This window comes from Lampetra planeri, chromosome 6 (genome assembly GCF_965212315.1).
Source record: "Lampetra planeri chromosome 6, kcLamPlan1.2.h2, whole genome shotgun sequence".
NCBI lineage: Eukaryota > Metazoa > Chordata > Hyperoartia > Petromyzontiformes > Petromyzontidae > Lampetra > Lampetra planeri.
Window position 1 is genome coordinate 260,025 of NC_136112.1, and position 17,982 is coordinate 278,006.

At 58.8% G+C, this 17,982-nt stretch overlaps 1 protein-coding gene across 2 annotated transcripts in view; it reads right to left on the reverse strand.

The window, feature by feature from the left end:
- Nucleotides 1–322: 322 nt before the first annotated feature.
- LOC144719307 (T-box transcription factor TBX2-like) overlaps nt 323–17,982 on the reverse strand; it is a 34,804-nt gene continuing 17,144 nt past the window's right edge. The window contains exons 3-6 of one of the 2 annotated variants that reach the window (XM_078595129.1): nt 16,459–16,605; nt 4,902–4,978; nt 4,139–4,278; nt 323–2,846 (exon numbers count right to left, since the gene is read on the reverse strand). In XM_078595129.1, the coding sequence (XP_078451255.1) occupies nt 1,777–2,846; nt 4,139–4,278; nt 4,902–4,978; nt 16,459–16,605 (1,434 nt within the window). In that variant the 3' untranslated portion in view covers nt 323–1,776. Of the gene's footprint in view, nt 2,847–4,138; nt 4,279–4,901; nt 4,979–16,458; nt 16,627–17,982 lie in introns of both variants that reach the window. The other variant, XM_078595128.1, reaches the window with a different exon arrangement.

Consider the following 17,982-nt stretch of genomic DNA (forward strand, 5'->3'; position numbering starts at 1 on the left):
CGCACACGGCGTGTGGGGGGGGGGTACAAAGAGCATCACGAGAGAGAAACACGAGCCCCGCCCCCCCCGGAGGGGAGATGGCCCCTCCCCCCAAACCAACCACGCAGCCTGCGCCTCGACGGGCGCAGCTTTCCACCTCAATTCGCCCCCCCCACCAGCCCACGAGATGCGGGGTGGGGGTCAAGGGTGGCAGCTTGGGGGTGGGGGGCGGATTGCAGGGGGGGGGGGGTAAGGCAGGCGGGTGCAGGGAGCTGGGGGAACGCCGCAGCTGCAGGAGGGGGGGGCGGGGTGTGGGGGAGCGAGGGGGAGTGCGGGGAACGATGGGGGGGGGGGCAATGGTGGTGGGGGGGGTGCACGGGTTAGCCCCCCGACTGTACACGTGAATATTTACAGAATGTGCAATAAATTATGATGAACTCTATGGAACAGGCTACGCAACCGATGATGAGAGCGACGGTGTGGTCGTGATATTTACACAGTATTGGCCGAATAATTACATAAATAGCTGCGATTACCTTCACTTATCATCATTACCATCATCATCATCATTGTATTAATGTTATGGTTTGTATTATCATCATTATAATTATAATTACTCGTGTTAATATCATATTGGAATTACATGGAACATGACATGGACGCTACACTATGTCACAGCTGAAAGAGGTGGGGGGCAGGTGAGGAGGGGGAGGGGGGTCACCCCCCCCCCCCCCATCTCACCGGGAGTTTCCCAACATCAGAGGGTGCTGCCCACAGGGCCAGGGGGGCTGTCATCCCCAGCCCCCCTCCACGGGGAGAGGGGCAGTCAGTCCGCGGCTCCTCCAGTCACCTCGTGGTTCCTCAATAGTGTTGGGGTGGGGGGGGGGGCAATGAGGGGGGGCCCGAGGGGATGGGCCCCCCCCCCCCCCCCCCAGTGGCTCTCCCTCTCGTTGCGATCACGTGGCCGGGCTGCACAGTCTGGCCCAAGTATCAGTGGTTGAGTCGTGGACTCGGCACGAGTACTCTGTCCACTGTGTACCCACGGTTGTGTGTACTGTGTGAGTATCCTCACTGTGTGTACACTGCGTATGCACTCAACGTGGTGATGAAAGTGTCTTGTGTGTGAGATGGCGCATTTCAGCCGCCACTCTGCTACACACATGGGAGTTGTGTCTGTGTTGTGGAGGATCGGCACAAAGGCGTGTGTGCGCGTGTGTGCGTGCGCGTGTGTGAGCATCTCCGTGTGTCCCAGCGTGTGCATGCGCACTCGTGTCAGTGACTGTCTAGAATGTGTCGCCATCAGCGTTTCAAGTCCAAGTTGATTCTGTGTGTGTGTGTGTGGCCAGGTGTGCACTCAGGAGGCCAGTACAGTCTCAATTGCCAGCGAGACTTTGGGCCCCAGTCTGCTGCCACGATTTTGCGGTGTCCAGTCCCACTCGAGCAATATTTTCCAACTTGGACCCTGCTAATGACGTCACGGGATCTTTAACGTCCGCAGCGAAGCAGACGACACGTGGTGTTGTCACGGCCAATGCGCACCACCGCGGTATTAATCGGGGCGGCCGCCGCCGCCGGGCCGCGTCGCCGCCCGAGCGTAGGCGGATCCTGTCGGCATGAAGGGTGCGCGTGCGTGTGTGTCGGCATCGGTGCGTACGTGCTCGCGTCACCCCCGGCGTCACAGCGAGCGCGCGCGCCGGAACGGCTTCGTGTTTGTCGGTCGGCTGCCCCCCCCCACCCTCCCGCTCCCCGTGCGCGTGGGCAGCGGCAGGCTCGGGGGGCGGAGCGGCAGGCAGCGGACTAGGACGGGCTGCCCCTGCCGGGAGACGCGCCCCGCTTGCCGCCCTCCAGGCCGCTCACGAGCCGCTGGATGCTCCGCAGCTCGCTCTTGCCCTCTCGCTCGGGGCTGGCGCCGTGGCTCCTCGGGGGGGCGGGCGACGCGGCCCCCCCGAGTTTCCCCTCGACGCCGGACGCGGCCTCGGCCGCCCCGGACGGCGGCGCCGCGGGCGGCGGGGGGGGAGCCGCGGCCGCCGCCCCCGCGGCCAGGAGGCCCGGGCCGCCGGGAGCCGGGGGCGTGGACAGGGGCAGCGAGTAGGGGCTGAAGCGCAGGTGCTGGCGGCCGAACAGCGGGTGCCGGTGCGCGGGGCCGCCCGCCCCGGCCGCCGCCGCGGCCGCGGCGGCCGCCATGTAGGTGTAGTGGTAGGGGAAGAGGCTGCCGAAGGCCGACACGGGCAGGCCCTGTGACGCGAGCAGGTGGTGGGGCAGTCCCGGGAAGTGCAGCGCGGCCGACGAGGCGGGGACGCCGTGCGGGGCGCCCGCCGCGTCCGCGCCGCCCAGCACGCCCGACATGGAGGCCAGCAGGGGCCCCATGCCGGCGCTCAGGCCCGGGAAGGCGCCCGAGGCCATGGCCATCTGGCCGGGGTGCAGGAAGAGCGGGTGGCTCCCGTTGATGGGCGCGAAGAAGGGCTGCCCGTGCAGGCCCGGGAAGCCGAGGTTGTGCAGCGCTCCCGACGCGACGTGCGCGTGCGGCCCGTCCGTCTGCACGGTGAGCGGGGCGAAGCTCTCCTTGCCGCCGCCGCGCGCAGAGGCCCCGTCGCGGGCCTTGCCCGCCGGGTCGTGGTGCTTGTCAGCGCCGTTGTGCTCGGGGTGGCGCGACGCCTCCGAGGGGCACGAGGAGGAGCGCGCCGGGTGACGCGGGGCATCGCGCTCCGGGGTGCGAGACGAGGAGGAGGAGGACGAGGCAGAGAAGGCGGCCGCGGCGGCCGCGCGGTCTCCCGGGGAGCGCAGCTCCTTGGCCGAGAGGTCGAGGCCGCGGTCCTCGCCGCCGCCGCCGCGGCCCCCTCGCTGCTCGCGGTCGTCGCGGCTCCGCTCTGCGAAGAGAGGTTGAGAGCACGGCTCTGAGCTCGCGGCGTGTCACGACGTCTCTGGGTTAACGCCGCGCTTTCCAACTCTGGGGAGAGGAGGCTCGTTGGCAAGAAGCACGACTTGGGTCACCACCAACGGCACAAACGTCAATTAAAGAGCAGCGATCCGAGGAAACAGCGTGCGTGTTCGTGTTGATGTGCACGCGTGTTTGTGTACCGATGTCACGTGCACATGCGGTCGCGTTTTATATTTTACTGTGAATATCAAAACCAGACCGTAGTTTTGCTTGCGTTGAACCGACACAGCTGAAATAACGCTCTCCCTCAAGGCCGGAGCGAGCGACGAGATTATTTTGATTCTAAATCCAGTCGCCTGATTGTGGCCACGGCAAAGCGACAGCCATTGCCCCCATCATCGTCACCATCATCGCCGGCCATCATTGCCCACGTCTGCCTCCATCTCGGATCCCCACTCCCACGCGCGCGGAGTCGCAAACTCGCTCCGCCGCTTTGCAAACGCTTCGCGAGACGGCACCAGAGTGGTTGACACCGATGTACGTATATAAATGTTGAACTTCTTTCGCACCTTACGTAGCCAACCGTGCTAATCGGAGGTGCAATCGTCCGATCACCCGTTCGCACTTTGAACCTCAGTACCTGGGTTCAGCCCGGCCTGAGCACGCACCTCCCCACTGAATGGGAGATTAAAGACGCAGCGACAGGAGTAGTGCGATTGTGGCCATGTCACCCCCACTGTGGACCCACACAGTAAACCACTGCAGGCTGCGTTCCTTCAACGGAGGAGCAGCCAAACGACACGAACTCTCGCTCTGCTGAAGCCCCCTCGTCGTAGCCAGCAGCAGCAGAACCTCGACAACGTCATCGAGCTCCTGGACTACATCGCTGCCGCCGCCATCGTGTGAGAATTGGATGCGATGGTATCCCGCTGCCCGGTGCCGCCGTGGCGTGTGGCCATCACGGAATCCTCGATCTGGCACCGATTCTCCAGGTTCACGGCACAGACACCGACTCGATTGTGCAGGGACCCAGGTCTCTCGACGATGAGCAGGATGATGATGATGATGACAGTAGATGGGGGGCTACGGGAGGCCGACGCGACGAACCCGCGGGTGCAATCGAGACGTACGAGGAATGCGCTCCCGAGTGGAACCGCGACGCCAATTCGGCGCGATTCGTCTGTCGTCTGGATGCCGTGTGCGTGACGGTGGTGGGGCGCGAGCGGTGGTGGGATGTGAGTGGTGGTGGGGTGTGAGTGGTGGTACTTGGGGTGTGCGTACCGGAGTAGAGCGGGCTGGAAGTGAGGGTGTGTCTGGACGAGGCGCTGGCGGAGCCTGGGGGGGGCTCCTCGTCCGAGTCGCCGTCGTCGCGCTCCTCGCCCTCCTCGTACGTGCGCAGCGAGTGGAGCGCCAGCTGCTTCCTGCAGGGGGCACGGGGGGGGAGGGCGGGGGTCAGTCGGGGTTGGGGTCAGGGTCAGGAGATGGGGGGCAGCAGATGGTGAGACACGGAGACACCTGCATCGCACGTGGGGGTCAGCTTGATGCTTCTCGTGAGTGGTCACCCTAGCGAGTGGCGAGGTGGCCCTGCTGAGTGGTCACCCTGGTGAGTGGTCACCCTGCTGATTGGCGATGTGGCCCTGGTGGTCACCCTGGCGAGTGGTCACCCTGCTGAGTGGCGAGGTGTCCCTGGTGGTCACACTGGTGAGTGGTCACCCTGCGGAGTGGCGAGGTGGCCCTGGTGGTCACACTGATGGCGTTCCGCGTCATCGCCGCCAGGTGGCGCCACTTGCCCGGCATTGACCCCCGAGGCGACGAGAATCAGGACTGGGGCAGGTGAGCAGCGGGGTGAGCAGCGGGGTGAGTTTGTTCCCACCGGGGGGTGTGTAGAGCTGGGTGAGCGAGGGCACGTGTGGGGTGGTGGTGCGTGGTGGGGGTGCGTGGTGGGGGTGCGTGGTGGTGGTGGTGGTGCGTGGTGGTGGTGCGTGGTGGTGGTGCGTGGTGGTGCGATGCCCTCCGCACCACCGCCCGGGTGCGAACTCTCTACCTCTTCTCTCGGCGGCCGTTGCCCGTGTCCCGGAACCCCTTGGCGAAGGGGTTGTTGTCGATCTTCAGCTGTGTGATCTAGGGGAGGGAGGGGTGGGGTGAGAGGAGAGGGACGTGAGGGCGGGGGGGGGGCACCGTGGGGCGGTGTGTGTGTATATTTACCCCGTGTCAATGAACACTGTGTACATGTGCAATGCGTACGTGCGCGTGTGTGTTTGTGTACACAGCGTGTGCGTCTCTGCTTGTGTTAAGCTCCGTATGTGTCAGTGTACAATGCACGTGTGTGTTTGTCAATGAACATCGGAGCTCGCTGGCAGCACTTGCCCCGACAGCACGTGCGGATATATTCCGGGGCATCTTTGTCTTTGTCAATGTACACGCGCTGTAGCGACATGGGTGCAGTGCTATGTTAACACTCTTTCTCTATGCGTGTGTGTTTATGTATGTATTGTGTAAGCTCTGTATACGTGTGCGCACACGCGTGTGCACACTTGTGTACAATGTGTGTGCATCTACAATGCGTGTGCATGTACAATGCGTGTGCATCTACAATGCGTGTGCATGTACAATGCGTGTGTCTATTCCCCTGTCAGTCTTAGAGTTGGTCCCGAGATCCAACAGCCTTAGCGCACAGCCCGTGCGGTCCGGGTGACACGGACACAACACCCGACACTGCAATGCCACTCGAATACAGCCAACACAGTCCGAGCTACTCCGCACAACACGCGGCCACAGTTCATGAGACGCGGAACACCCCGACCCACGGATGTCGCGACCTGTATCACTGCAGTGCGAGTGACGACGACACACAACAACAACAGCCAACAACAGCCAACAACAGCCTCACCGCCACTGCGGCCTGTCCACCGCCCCCCGTGACTCACAGCGAGACGGCACCACCTTTCAGCGAGTGGGCGCGGGGAGCGACACGTGGGGGAGAGGTCGGGGACAGGGGTAGGGGACAGGGGTAGGGGACAGGGGTAGGGGACAGGGGTAGGGGACAGGGGTAGGGGACAGGGCTAAGGAGAGGGGTAGTGGAGAGAGCTGTGAGAGCGGGGTAGGAGATAGGGGTCGGGGAGAGGACTGGGAGGGAGGCGTGAGACAAGGATGAGGGGTCTTTGCCGAGCCCGTGCGTCGATCCCAAGGGGACTTTGAGAGGACCGTGACCCCCCCCCCCCGAGCAACTGTCCGTGGCGGGGGGGCGAATTCGCTCCCGCGTAGCCCGCCGCGTGTGTGCACACGAGCGGCGAGAGCTTGCACACAACACGCACTGCTGTCTGTCAGTGTACACAGCGAGCGTGCACACACCGTGCACTGCGAGTACACACGGCACGCGCGCTCTGGAGCTCGCGGCGAGAGAGAGGGAATTAGTAATCGAGACGCGCGTAGATTTCACTCAAATTACAACTGCGCAGAATTTCCGACTCCCAAACAAAACTTAGCTTAGCGTGGGAGGTGGATGCGGTGAGGTTCTCCCCCCCCACCCCACCCCGCTGCTTCAATTCGCAAGTTTGATTTCAAGATCGAGCCCTGAAGACGTCCCGCGCTCTTTGTGAATGTGCGGGGGCAGTGGTGGCGCGCTCACGGCACTCGCCCCAACGGTCCTCTAAGGCTATATGGGGCACCTTTGTCTTTGGAGAGTGGTGTCGCATTGGTTAGCGGGACTGCTGCGCTACGAACCCAGCGACCGGAGTTCACGACCAACACCAGTGACGATTATCCGAACCGGTCGTGGGTCTCCTTTAGGTCGACTCAGCCTCAAATGAGTATCGGGTGCGGTGTGTAAACATCGCCACTGGGGATACAAAGGTGCGTGACGATGGCCACCCACCCCTCGTGTGCCGTTCTGGCCTTCATAGACACTGTACTCGCTAACGGCACTTGCCCCAACAGTTTGTCACGTCTATACGGGAGGTCTTTGTCGTTGTAATGGTGTGCGCGTGTGTGAGTGTCCGTGTGTGTAACTGTGTGCCCGGGTGTGTGCGCGTGGTGTGTGCACGAGTGAATGTGTGCACGAGTGTGTACGTGAATGACATATACCTGCACGTATATCTATATCACACTCACAAACACACACGCGTTCCAACACAAGTACAGAATGTCTCGAGCCTGACACACTGTTGGGCAAGCGCTGTTAGCGAGCACCAATCAAAGCCGCATGGGAATGGAGAGATAAAGAACCACGCACGACCGTCTTTGTCTCCCCAGTACTGATGCTCACAGACCGTACCAGCTGCTCATTTTAGTCTGAATCGGCCAGGGAGAGAGACAGCTCGGACGGGTTCGGGTACCATTGGTCCCTGGGTGCGTCGTGTCTTTCCATGGCCCGGTGTTGAACCTGGATGGCAGGGAAGGCTGCGATAAATACAGCGCCACCACTCTCGTGACACGCAATAAAAGCGTTCCTATTGGTTATGGGCCTGCCCGAAGTCGGCTCAGCCTTAGAATAGCATCTGGGTCTGGCGTTTAAAATATCAGCACTAGGGAGACAAAGGCGGCTGGCCGGGCGTGGTGCTGGCCACCCACCCCCTCGTGTGCCGTCCCGGTCTTTATAGGTGCTCGCTAACAGCACTTGCCCCAACATTCCGTTGATGCCTTTACGGGGATCTTTGTCTTTGTCGTATGAAAGCGGGATTCGCCCACTCTCTGTCGGCTTTACCGTCACACCCGGTAAATACGAGTTACTCGGTTCACCGGTGATGGATCGTGTGGACCCCGCGCTACGATTGAGACCGATCGACCCCGGGAGCTCGGCGTCCTTACAGGGCCGCCAGCAGCCACAGGGCGACAGTGCTGAGTCTCGGATGTGTGCACACAGAGACTCGACTGCAGTGTGCGTGTGTGCCTGCGTGTGTGTCTGCGTGTGTGTCTGCGTGTGTGTCTGCGCGTGTGTCTGCGCGTGTGTCTGTGCGTGTGCCTGTGTGTGTGTGTGTCTGCGTGTGTGTCTGCGTGTGTGTGTCTGTGCGTGTGCCTGCGCGTGTGCCTGCGTGTGTGTCTGCGCGTGTCTGGGTGTGTGTCTGCGTGTGTGCGTGTGTGTCTGCGCGTGTCTGCGTGTGTCTGCGTGTGTCTGCGTGTGTCTGCGTGTGCCTGCGTGTGTGTCTGTGTGTGTGTCTGCGCGTGTCTGCGTGTGTCTGCGTGTGTCTGCGTGTGCCTGCGTGTGTGTCTGCGTGTGTGTCTGCGCGTGTCTGCGTGTGTCTGCGTGTGTCTGCGTGTGCCTGCGTGTGTGTCTGCGCGTGTCTGCGCGTGTGTCTGCGTGTGTCTCTGCGTGTGTCTGCGCATGTGTCTGCGTGTGTGTCTGCGCGTGTCTGCGTCTGCGTGTGTCTGCGCATGTGTCTGCGTGTGTCTCTGCGTGTGTGTCTGCGCGTGTCTGCGTCTGCGTGTGTCTGCGTATGTGTCTGCGTGTGTCTCTGCGTGTGTCTGCGCATGTGCCTGCGTGTCTCTGCGTGTGTGTCTGCGTGTATGTGTCTGTGCGTGTGCCTGCGCGTGTGCCTGCGTGTGTGTCTGCGCGTGTCTGGGTGTGTGTCTGCGTGTGTGTGTCTGCGCGTGTCTGCGTGTGTCTGCGTGTGCCTGCGTGTGTGTCTGTGTGTGTGTCTGCGCGTGTCTGCGTGTGTGTCTGCGTGTGTCTCTGCGTGTGTCTCTGCGTGTGTCTCTGCGTGTGTGTCTGCGCGTGTCTGCGTGTGTGTCTGCGTGTGTCTCTGCGTGTGTCTGCGTGTGTGTCTGCGTGTGTGTCTGCGTGTGTCTCTGCGTGTGTGTCTGCGCGTGTCTGCGTCTGCGTGTGTCTGCGTATGTGTCTGCGTGTGTCTCTGCGTGTGTCTGCGCATGTGTCTGCGTGTGTCTGCGTGTGTGTCTGCGCGTGTGTCTGCGCGTGTCTGCGTGTGTCTCTGCGTGTGTGTCTGTGGGGAGCAGAAGTGTAGCGGTGAGCGCGCTGCGCTGCGAACCCGGCGACCCAAGTTCCATTCCCGCTCACAGCCAACATCAGTGACGAATATTTGAACCGGTCCTGGGCCTCCCCTAGATCAACTCAGCCTCAAATGAGTACCTTGTGCAATTTGTAAAAACTCGCCACTACGCAAAGATGGCTGGCCGAGCGTGGTGCTGGCCACCCACCCCCTCGTGTGCCGTGCCGGCCTTCATAGGGGCTTGCTAACAGCACTTGCCCCTACAGTCTATTAAGGATATACGGGTAATCTTTGTGTGTGAGAGGCAAATACCACACCACTTGCCCTTCTAGAATATCGATAGAATATACAGCAGTGAGTCACAATCGTCTGTATGTATGACACATGCACATCAATACACACGGTACATGCATGGATGTACATGAAGTATGTACTACGCATGTGTTCAGGCCCAGTGAGAGGCTCCACATGCCATGCGGCTTTATTTGACCATACTTCACCACGATGGGCAGTGCGGATTGGTGAGAATACATATAACATAACTGGTATACAGACATCATCGCGATTTCAACTTTGACTACCACCATTACCTCCACCACCACCGCAAACACAACTACCTCCACCACCACCTCTATCAATACCTCCACTACCACATCCACTACTACCACCACGACCATCATGATCTACCACTACAAACACAACTACCTCCACCACCATCACTACCTCTACCACCACGAAGTCTACCGCGACCTCCGCCATCACCACAACTCAACGCTCACAGGCGCAGGGACGCGTCGGTGGAGACTTTCATCCCCATGCACAGAGACGGTCACACCAGAATAGAGAATCACAGAGCTTGGGCTACCACCCGCCCTTCCGCTGATCTGTGGTTCCCGTCTCCTCCGTGCGACTGCAGCGACGTTGCGGGTGGTGGTGTTGTTGGCTGCGCACGTGACCCGGCGCTGTGGAGGAGGCAGCGGCGAGGGTTGGTGGGTCACACACAGATGTCGTGAGATTCTCTCCCCGTTGGTTCGGCGTCGAGGAACCGTAACCACTGGGACTGTGCCAGGAGAAGGCAGTGACAGCAAAGTGGGGACTGGTATCACCTGTGCCGGATTGCCATTGGATCGAGTGTTGCCCCCTCGCACGCGTGAGTTTTCTCCCAAGTGTATCATAATCACAGCTCATCATTAACTGGGGCTGAACACATCTTACATCGAGAAACCCAACGTAGCGGCAGCAGGACCCTCTAGATAAAGCGGCACGCGCCTCTCTTGGGTAAATATGTAAATTATTATTATTTGAAATGCGATTTGCATGAATGGCCATGGCTAACTACAAATCACACTTCACGGCGATGATGTCGTCGTTGTACACAAGTGTATTGTATCAATGCGCACCGCGTAGGCGCGACTTGCTACACGAGTGGAGGTGTTAAGTTCCCGCTACATCATGAGATCGTGAGAGATGGCGACCGCGTGGGGAAATCTTCATCCACCGGGAGATTGATCGTAGCTGCTGCTCGTTATGGCGACAGAAGAGAGCCGTCTTCATCCAATAGACATGTAGATCAGAGAGGGAGAGCGGTGGTGCAATGGTGAGCACGCTGTGCTTTGAGTTCAGTGGGGAGTAACATCTGAATCAGTCCGACCAACTCCGCCAGCCCTTCACCAACCCGCACTGACCAGCGTGGTGAAGTATGGTCAAACAACCCCCGCTGACCGGTGGATAGACAAAGAGGGTTGTGAATTGCTATCCGTACGCACGAGAATCTGCTCTGTACTGTGCATTGCCGTGTAGGCTGTGGACGCTGGGCGTGTGTGTTCAGTGTGAGTGTACACGTGCGTCAAGATGCACACAGGCCGAATAATGCAGCACGCGCATGGCCAGGGCTCGGAAACCTGCGGCTCCGGGGCCGCGTGCGGCTCTTCAAGGACTGCTTCGCGACGCACCATTTATTAGGGACCATCGTCTCGTCGTATTCATGTGCATCGCGGTTCCTGAAATATTGAGCGTTTTACCGAATTCGACCAACATGCCTCTGCTCGTTATGTCAGTTGTCGAGCCCTGTACATGAGACGCACCCATACACACAAAGCACACGTGATGCATACACAGCACTCACGGTACACATTTTACATCTGCCATGTACACAACACAATGCACGCACGTGTGATGTACATGCAGTGATAGATAATAAAGACAAAGATCCCCCGTATAGCCTGCGAAGACTATTTGGGCAAGTGCTGTTTGCGAGCACCTATGAAGGCCGTAACGGTACACGAGGGGGTGGGGTGGTCAGCACCACGCCCGACCGCCTTTGTCTCCCTGGTGACGATGTTTACGCACCACACCAGGTACTCGTTTGAGTCGACCGAGGGGAGGCCTGGGATCGGTTCAGATAATCGTCACCGGTGTTGGCCGTGAGAGGGAATCGAACTCGGGTCACCGGGTTCATAGCGCAGCGTAGCGCTAACCGCTGCACCACCGCTCCCCACAGTGATAATAAACCAAACACACACTTGTAGACTGTATATATATGTGTGTGTGTCACTGCACCTACGGTTACCTCTATGAATTAAACACTTCCGCTGTTTCAGCACGGAGATGCTGTCGCATGCAGACGCGAGTACGGAGAACAGTAGGCTTGTTAAACCGGTAACAGCTAAACCGGTTCCAGAATAGATAACCGGTTCGGAACGTCGGAATAGAAAAAAGACACCCGGTAAACGTTTCCAGCGGAACTTTAGTCAGGAATGAAACGCGTCGGTTGAAGAAACGGCGCCCCCATTGTTGAAGGTGCCGCGCCGGGACATGGCATCGAAGTGGCACGACCTCTGTGTGTGGACCAAGTCCAGAAGCAGCAGTAACTACTGCTGCAGCTACAGCTACAGCTGCACCAATAGTTATTGCAGCTGCAGCTACAGAAGTAGTTACTGCAGCTGCAGCTACAGCAGTAGTTACTGCTGCTGCAGCTACAGCTGCTACAGCTGCAGCAGCTACAGCAGTTACAGCTACAGCAGCTACAGCAGATGCAGCTGTAGCAGCAGCAGCTACAGCTGTAGCAGCAGCTACTGCTACAGCTACAGCAGTTACTGCTACAGCTACTGCTACAGCTACAGCTACTGCTACAGCTACTGCTACAGCAGCTGCTGCTACAGCACTACAGCAGCTACTGCTACAGCTACAGCAGCTACTGCTACTGCTACAGCTGCAGCTGTTACAGCTACAGCAGCTACTGCTACAGCTACTGCTACAGCTGCTACAGCTGCTACAGCTGCTACAGCTGCTACAGCTGCTACAGCTGCTACAGCTGCTACAGCTGCAGCAGCTGCTACTGCTATAGCAGCTACAGCTGCTACAACTACAGCTGCTGCCTCTCTTTCTCAGCCGGAAAATCGGTAACCTGCGCCTGAACCGGTTTTACTCATTCGGTTACCGATAATGCCAAAAAATTACGATGTTAAAACCTTCATATTTAAATCCGCGTTATGTTGCCGTACAACAATAATACACAGCACACACAGTACTTCATACAATGAACATTACACACACATTGTACATAACCGGTGCTGAGCTTAAATAACAACATTTCACCGGGATGATCCCACGAGATCGGGGTAACATATCGTTCGCTGTGTGATACGCAGACACAATACACACATATACAAAGGACATCAATGTACATCAACAATGTGTACGGTACAATAGGGAACGTTTGATACGTACACACCCACACGTTCATACATAATGTTAAACACGCACGAAATTCGTACAAATGATATGTGCATGAGACACCACGCTTTGTGTATTCGTACTTAGCTCTGAGAGTAGATGCACAAATAAAAGACAGAGATCCCAGTATAGCCTCAACAGACTGTAGGGGAAAATGCGGTTAGCGAGCACCTATGAAGGTCGGCACGGCACACGAGGGGGTGGGTGGCCAGCACCACGCCCGGCCGCCTTTGTCTCCCTAGTGGCGATGTTTACACACCGCACCAGGTGCTCATTTGATGCCGAGTCGACCTAGGGACCGGTTCAGATATTCGTCACCGGTGTTGTTCGTGAGCGGGAATCGAACTCGGGTCGCCGGGTTTGTAGCGCAGCGCGCTACCCACTGCACAAATACACACATGTACACATGTACACATTGAACAAACAACACAGACAACGCGGACATACTACGTACAGGCGACACACACAAAGCTCACGATTTGATACGTACATACGCCAATACACATACGTACATACGCCAATACACATACGCAGCACGCGCGTGCTACGTTCTCGAGATGAACACAACGCACACTTTACACGGACGCGCAGCCACACTCACACACACAGGTACACACAGGTACAAAGATCCCCCGTATAGCCTTAACAGACTGTAGGGGCAAGTGCTGTTAGCGGGCACCTATGAAGGCCGGAACGGCACACGAGGGGGTGGGTGGCCAGCACCACGCCCGACCGCCTTTGTCTCCCCAGTGGCGATGTTTACACACCGCACCAGGTACTCATTTAAGGCTAAGTCGACCTAGGGGAGGCCCAGGACCGGTTCAGATAATCGTCACTGGTGTTGGCCGTGAGTGGGAATCGAACCCGGGTCGCCAGGTTCATAGCGCAGCGCGCTAACCGCTACAATACCGCTCCCCACACACAAATACACACACACACAGGTATATACAGGTACACACACACAGGTACACACACACACGCACCCGGGTGTTCCTGATTTTCTGGTTCGGTCGCCCCACGCCGCGCGCCCCCCTCGCGCCCCCCCCCCTCTCCGCGCGCGCCCCCCCCCCCCCGCGCGCCCCCCCCCCCCCGCGCGCGCCACGGTGCTCCCCCCGTGTTTGCCGAGCGCATTACCGCGGCGTGCGGCGCGCGTACCCCCACGCGGCACGCATCCTGCATTGCCACCCGCGCGAGTCCGACGGGTGGATCGGGTGCACGTGTTGTGCGTGCGCGTGTACCTTGTGTGTACCTGTGTGTGTGTGCGTGTACCTGTGTGTATACACCTGTGTGTGTACCTGTGTGTGTACCTGTGTGTGTGTACGTGTGTGTGCGTGTACCTGTGTGTGTACCTGTGTGTGTGTGCGTGTACCTGTGTGTACGTGTGTGTGTGTGTGTGCGTGTGTCTGTGTGTACGTGTGTGTGTACCTGTGTGTGTGTACGTGTGGGAGCGGTAGTGTAGCAGTTAGCGTGCTGCGCTATGAACCCAGCGACCCGGGTTCGATTCCCCGCTCACGGCCAACACCGGTTACGATTATCTGAACCGGTCCTGGGCCTCCCCTAGGTCGACTCAGCCTCAAATGAGTATCTTGTGCGATGTGTAAACATCGCCACTAGGGAGACAAAGGCGGCCGGGCGTGGTGTTGGCCGCCCACCCCCTCGTGTGCCGTACTGGCCTTCATAGGTGTTACTCGATTACAACACTTACCCCAACAGTCTGATAAAGGCTATACGGGTGATCTTTGTATTTTGTGTGTGTGTATGTGCGCGTGTGTGTTTGTACGTGAATTTGTGTGAGCTCACGTCTGTGCGAGTTTAATTATGTGTGCGATTATGCGTGCGTTGGATTGCGTGTGCGAGTTTATGTTCGCACCAGCGAGCGTGAGAAGGGTGAAGGTGTGTGCGTGTGTGTTGCGAGAAGGGTGTAGGTGTGTGTGTGTGTTGGGAGAAGGTGTGTGTGTGTGTGTTGGGAGAAGGTGTGTGTGTTGCGAGAAGGGTGTAGATGTGTGTGTGTTGGGAGAAGGTGTGTGTGTGTGTGTTGCGAGAAGGGTGTAGATGTGTGTGTGGCTGTGTTGGGAGAAGGTGTGTGTGTTGCGAGAAGGGTGTAGATGTGTGTGTGTTGGGAGAAGGTGTGTGTGTTGCGAGAAGGGTGTAGATGTGTGTGTGTTGGGAGAAGGTGTGTGTGTGTTGGGAGAAGGTGTGTGTGTGTGTGTTGGGAGGTGTATGTGTGTGTTGGGAGAGTGTGTGTGTGTGTGTGTTGGGAGAAGGGTGTAGATGTGTGTGTGTGTTGGGAGGTGTGTCTGTGTTGGGAGAAGGTGTGTGTGTGTGTGTGTGTTGGGAGGTGTGTGTGTGTGTGTTGGGAGGTGTGTGTGTGTGGGGAGCGGTAGTGTAGCGGTTAGCGCGCTGCACTACCAAGCCGGCAAAGACCCGAGTTCAATTCTCGCTCACAGCCACCAACACGATTATCTGAACCAGTTCTGGGCCTCATCTCGGTCGACTCAGACTCAAATTAATACCTATATGGTTCGATGAACATCCCCACCAGGGAGACAAAGGCGGCCGGGCGTGACGTGGAGCTGCCCACTCATCCCGTCATGCGCCGTTCCGGCCTTCATAGGTGCTGCTCGCTAACAGCACTTGCCCCAACAGTCTGTTAAGGTTATACGGGGGTTCTTTTTCTTTAACACTGTAAGTGTGTTTTTGATTGTGAGATTCAAGAGTGCATGTGCGTTCGTGTGCGTGTGAGTTTAGTCTGTCTGTGAAGCTGAGAGTATGTGCTTCTGTGTGAGTCTAAGCGTCTGTATGTGTGTGAATTTAAGTGTGTGTGTGTCTGGGAAAATAATTGTCCGTGCGCATGTCAGTGTGTGCGTGCGCGCATGTAAGTGCGTGTGTGAGTTTACATTTCTGCGTTTGTCTTTTGTGTGTTAATTTGAGTGTCTGTGTGTGCGCGCGCGTGTGTGCGTGTCATTGTGCGACTTTAAGTATCCGTGTTTACGTGCGCGCGTGTGTTTGAAGTGTGTGCACGTCTGTGTGGATTTAAGTGTCCGTGTTCATGTGGTTTGTGTGTGAATTGCGCTGTGCGTGTCAGTCAGATTGTGTGTGTTTAAATGTGTGTGTGATGTAGCGGCTAGCGCATTACGCGACGAATCTGATGACAAGAGTTTGAATTCCGCTCACGGCCAACACCAGTGACGATTATCTGTACCGGTCCTGGGTCTCCCCTAGGTTGACTCGGCCTCAAATGAGTACCTGGTGCGGTGTTGAAACATCGCTACTTGGGAGACAAAGGCGGCCGGGCGATGCGCTGGCCACTCACCCCCTCGTGTGCTGTTCCGGCCTCTATAGGCGCTCGCTAACAGCACTTGCCCCAACAGTCTGCTAGGCTATATGGCAGATCTTTGCCTTTGTCTTATATGTGTGCGCAGCGGTGAGCGCGCCGCGCTACGAACCCGGCTACACGAGTTACATTCCCGCTCACGACCTGTGACAGTGGCGAATATTTAAACCGGTTCTGTGCCTCGCCTAGGTTGACTCAGCCTTAACCGAGTGCGGTTTATACATATCATCACAGGGGGATGAAATAGCGGTTGTCTGGCCGGGCATGGTTGAGACCACACCACCCCCTCGTGTGGCTGTGGCAACCTTCATAGTTGCCGCGACTCGCTCACAGCACTTACCCCCCAACCGTCTGTTAAAGGCTATCCGGGGGGGCTTTGTCTTTGTTACTGCAAATGTGCCGACGTGTCTAAGCGCGTGGTGCGGCGGTGAGGTTCGACACGTGCCCAGGTGAGAGGGACGGGTGAGAGAAAGGGAGGGTACGGATGAGAGTGGGGCATGGGAGTGATAGAGGGGCACGGGTGAGAGAGGCACGGGTGAGAGGGGGGGGCACGACTGTGAGAGGGGGGGGGGCGCTCCTCGTCGACTCACCTTGTCGTTCTGGTAGGCGGTCACCGCGATGAAGTCCGTCTCGGAGAAGACGTAGGTGCGGAAGGTGGAGTAGGGCAGCTTGAGGATGTCGTTGGCGCGCACGATGTGGAAGCGCGGCTGGTACTTGTGCATGGAGTTGAGGATGGTCTGCGGGAGAGAGGGCCGCAACTGAGTGGCCACACACACACGGGCACACACACACACGCACACACACACACGGCTCACTTCGCGCTCAGCTCGGCCAACGCGGCGCGACCGCGTACGCGACGCGACAACAGCAGCAGCAATAGCGGTGCACGCGACACACACAATAGCGGTGCACGCGGCAAACACAATAGCGGTGCACGCGACAAACACAATAGCAGTGCACGCGACTTCGCAGTAGCAATGTGCGCGACTTCGCAGCAGTGTACGCGACATCACAGTAGTAGTGTACGCGACATCACAGTAGTAGTGTACGCGACATCACAGTAGTAGTGTACGCGACAAAACAGGAGCAGTCGTAGTAGTGTACGCGGCTTCACGCGACAACACCAACCAGACACACGTGTGTGCTGTGTGTGTGCTGTGTGTGTGCTGTGTGTGTACACACAGCACAGTATACACACACGGCGGTGTCAAAGGGGAGCGTGCAGCAGCAGCGCTTCGCTACACATGCGCTGCGTATGTGCACACAGGCGGCTGCGTGTGTGCACACAGGCGGCTGCGTGTGTGCACACAGGCGGCTGCGTGTGTGCACACAGGCGGCTGTGTGTGTGCACACAGGCTGCGTGTGTGTGTGCACACAGGCGGCGCTGTGGCGCACAGCCGAGCGCGCTACTTCGGTCCGCACGTCGCCGCTCACGCGTGGCGCAGTGTCGCGACCCTACGGGAATCAATCCCCTTTTCGGGGGTTCCAGGGACTCCCCCCGGCCATGCCTCCTCTATCGCTGTGTCAGCGAGGTGAGGGATGGTGCTGGGGATGGGGCAGGGGGCGTTGGGCACCGCGGCTCCCCGCACACCCCACCCCGGTAGCTCTGGGCGCGTGTCCCCTAATCCTCCCCTAATGCTTTTTGACTGAAATCCGCGCGCGGCCGCGACTCGCGGGAGCCGCGCCCGCTGACGGGAGCTGGCAGGGGCTGGGGGGCTGGGGGAAGGGGCTGGGGGAGGGGGCGGGGGGTGTCACCTGGGAAGCCAACGAGCCCCCCCCCACCACCACCTTGTTCCCTCCCGCCGCTGCCTCCCCCTCCTCCCCCTCCTCCCCCTTCTCCCCCTCCCACGCATCCGTCAACTTCACACCGGGCCCCTTCCCATTCCTTCCCTCCCTGCTGCCCCCCACGCTGCCCCCCCCCCCACCCTTAGTTTTGAGTAAACGCCAAGGGCAGCCGAGCCCCGTGACGTCACGCGGCGTGACCCCCTTTGGGGTCGAAATCGCAAGGACACGGGGGTGCGTGGGGGGACACGGGGGAGGTTGACAGTGAGGGGGGTGGGGTCATCTGGGGGGGGGGGGTGATTGCGACTCAACACAGCGACTCGGCTCACCTC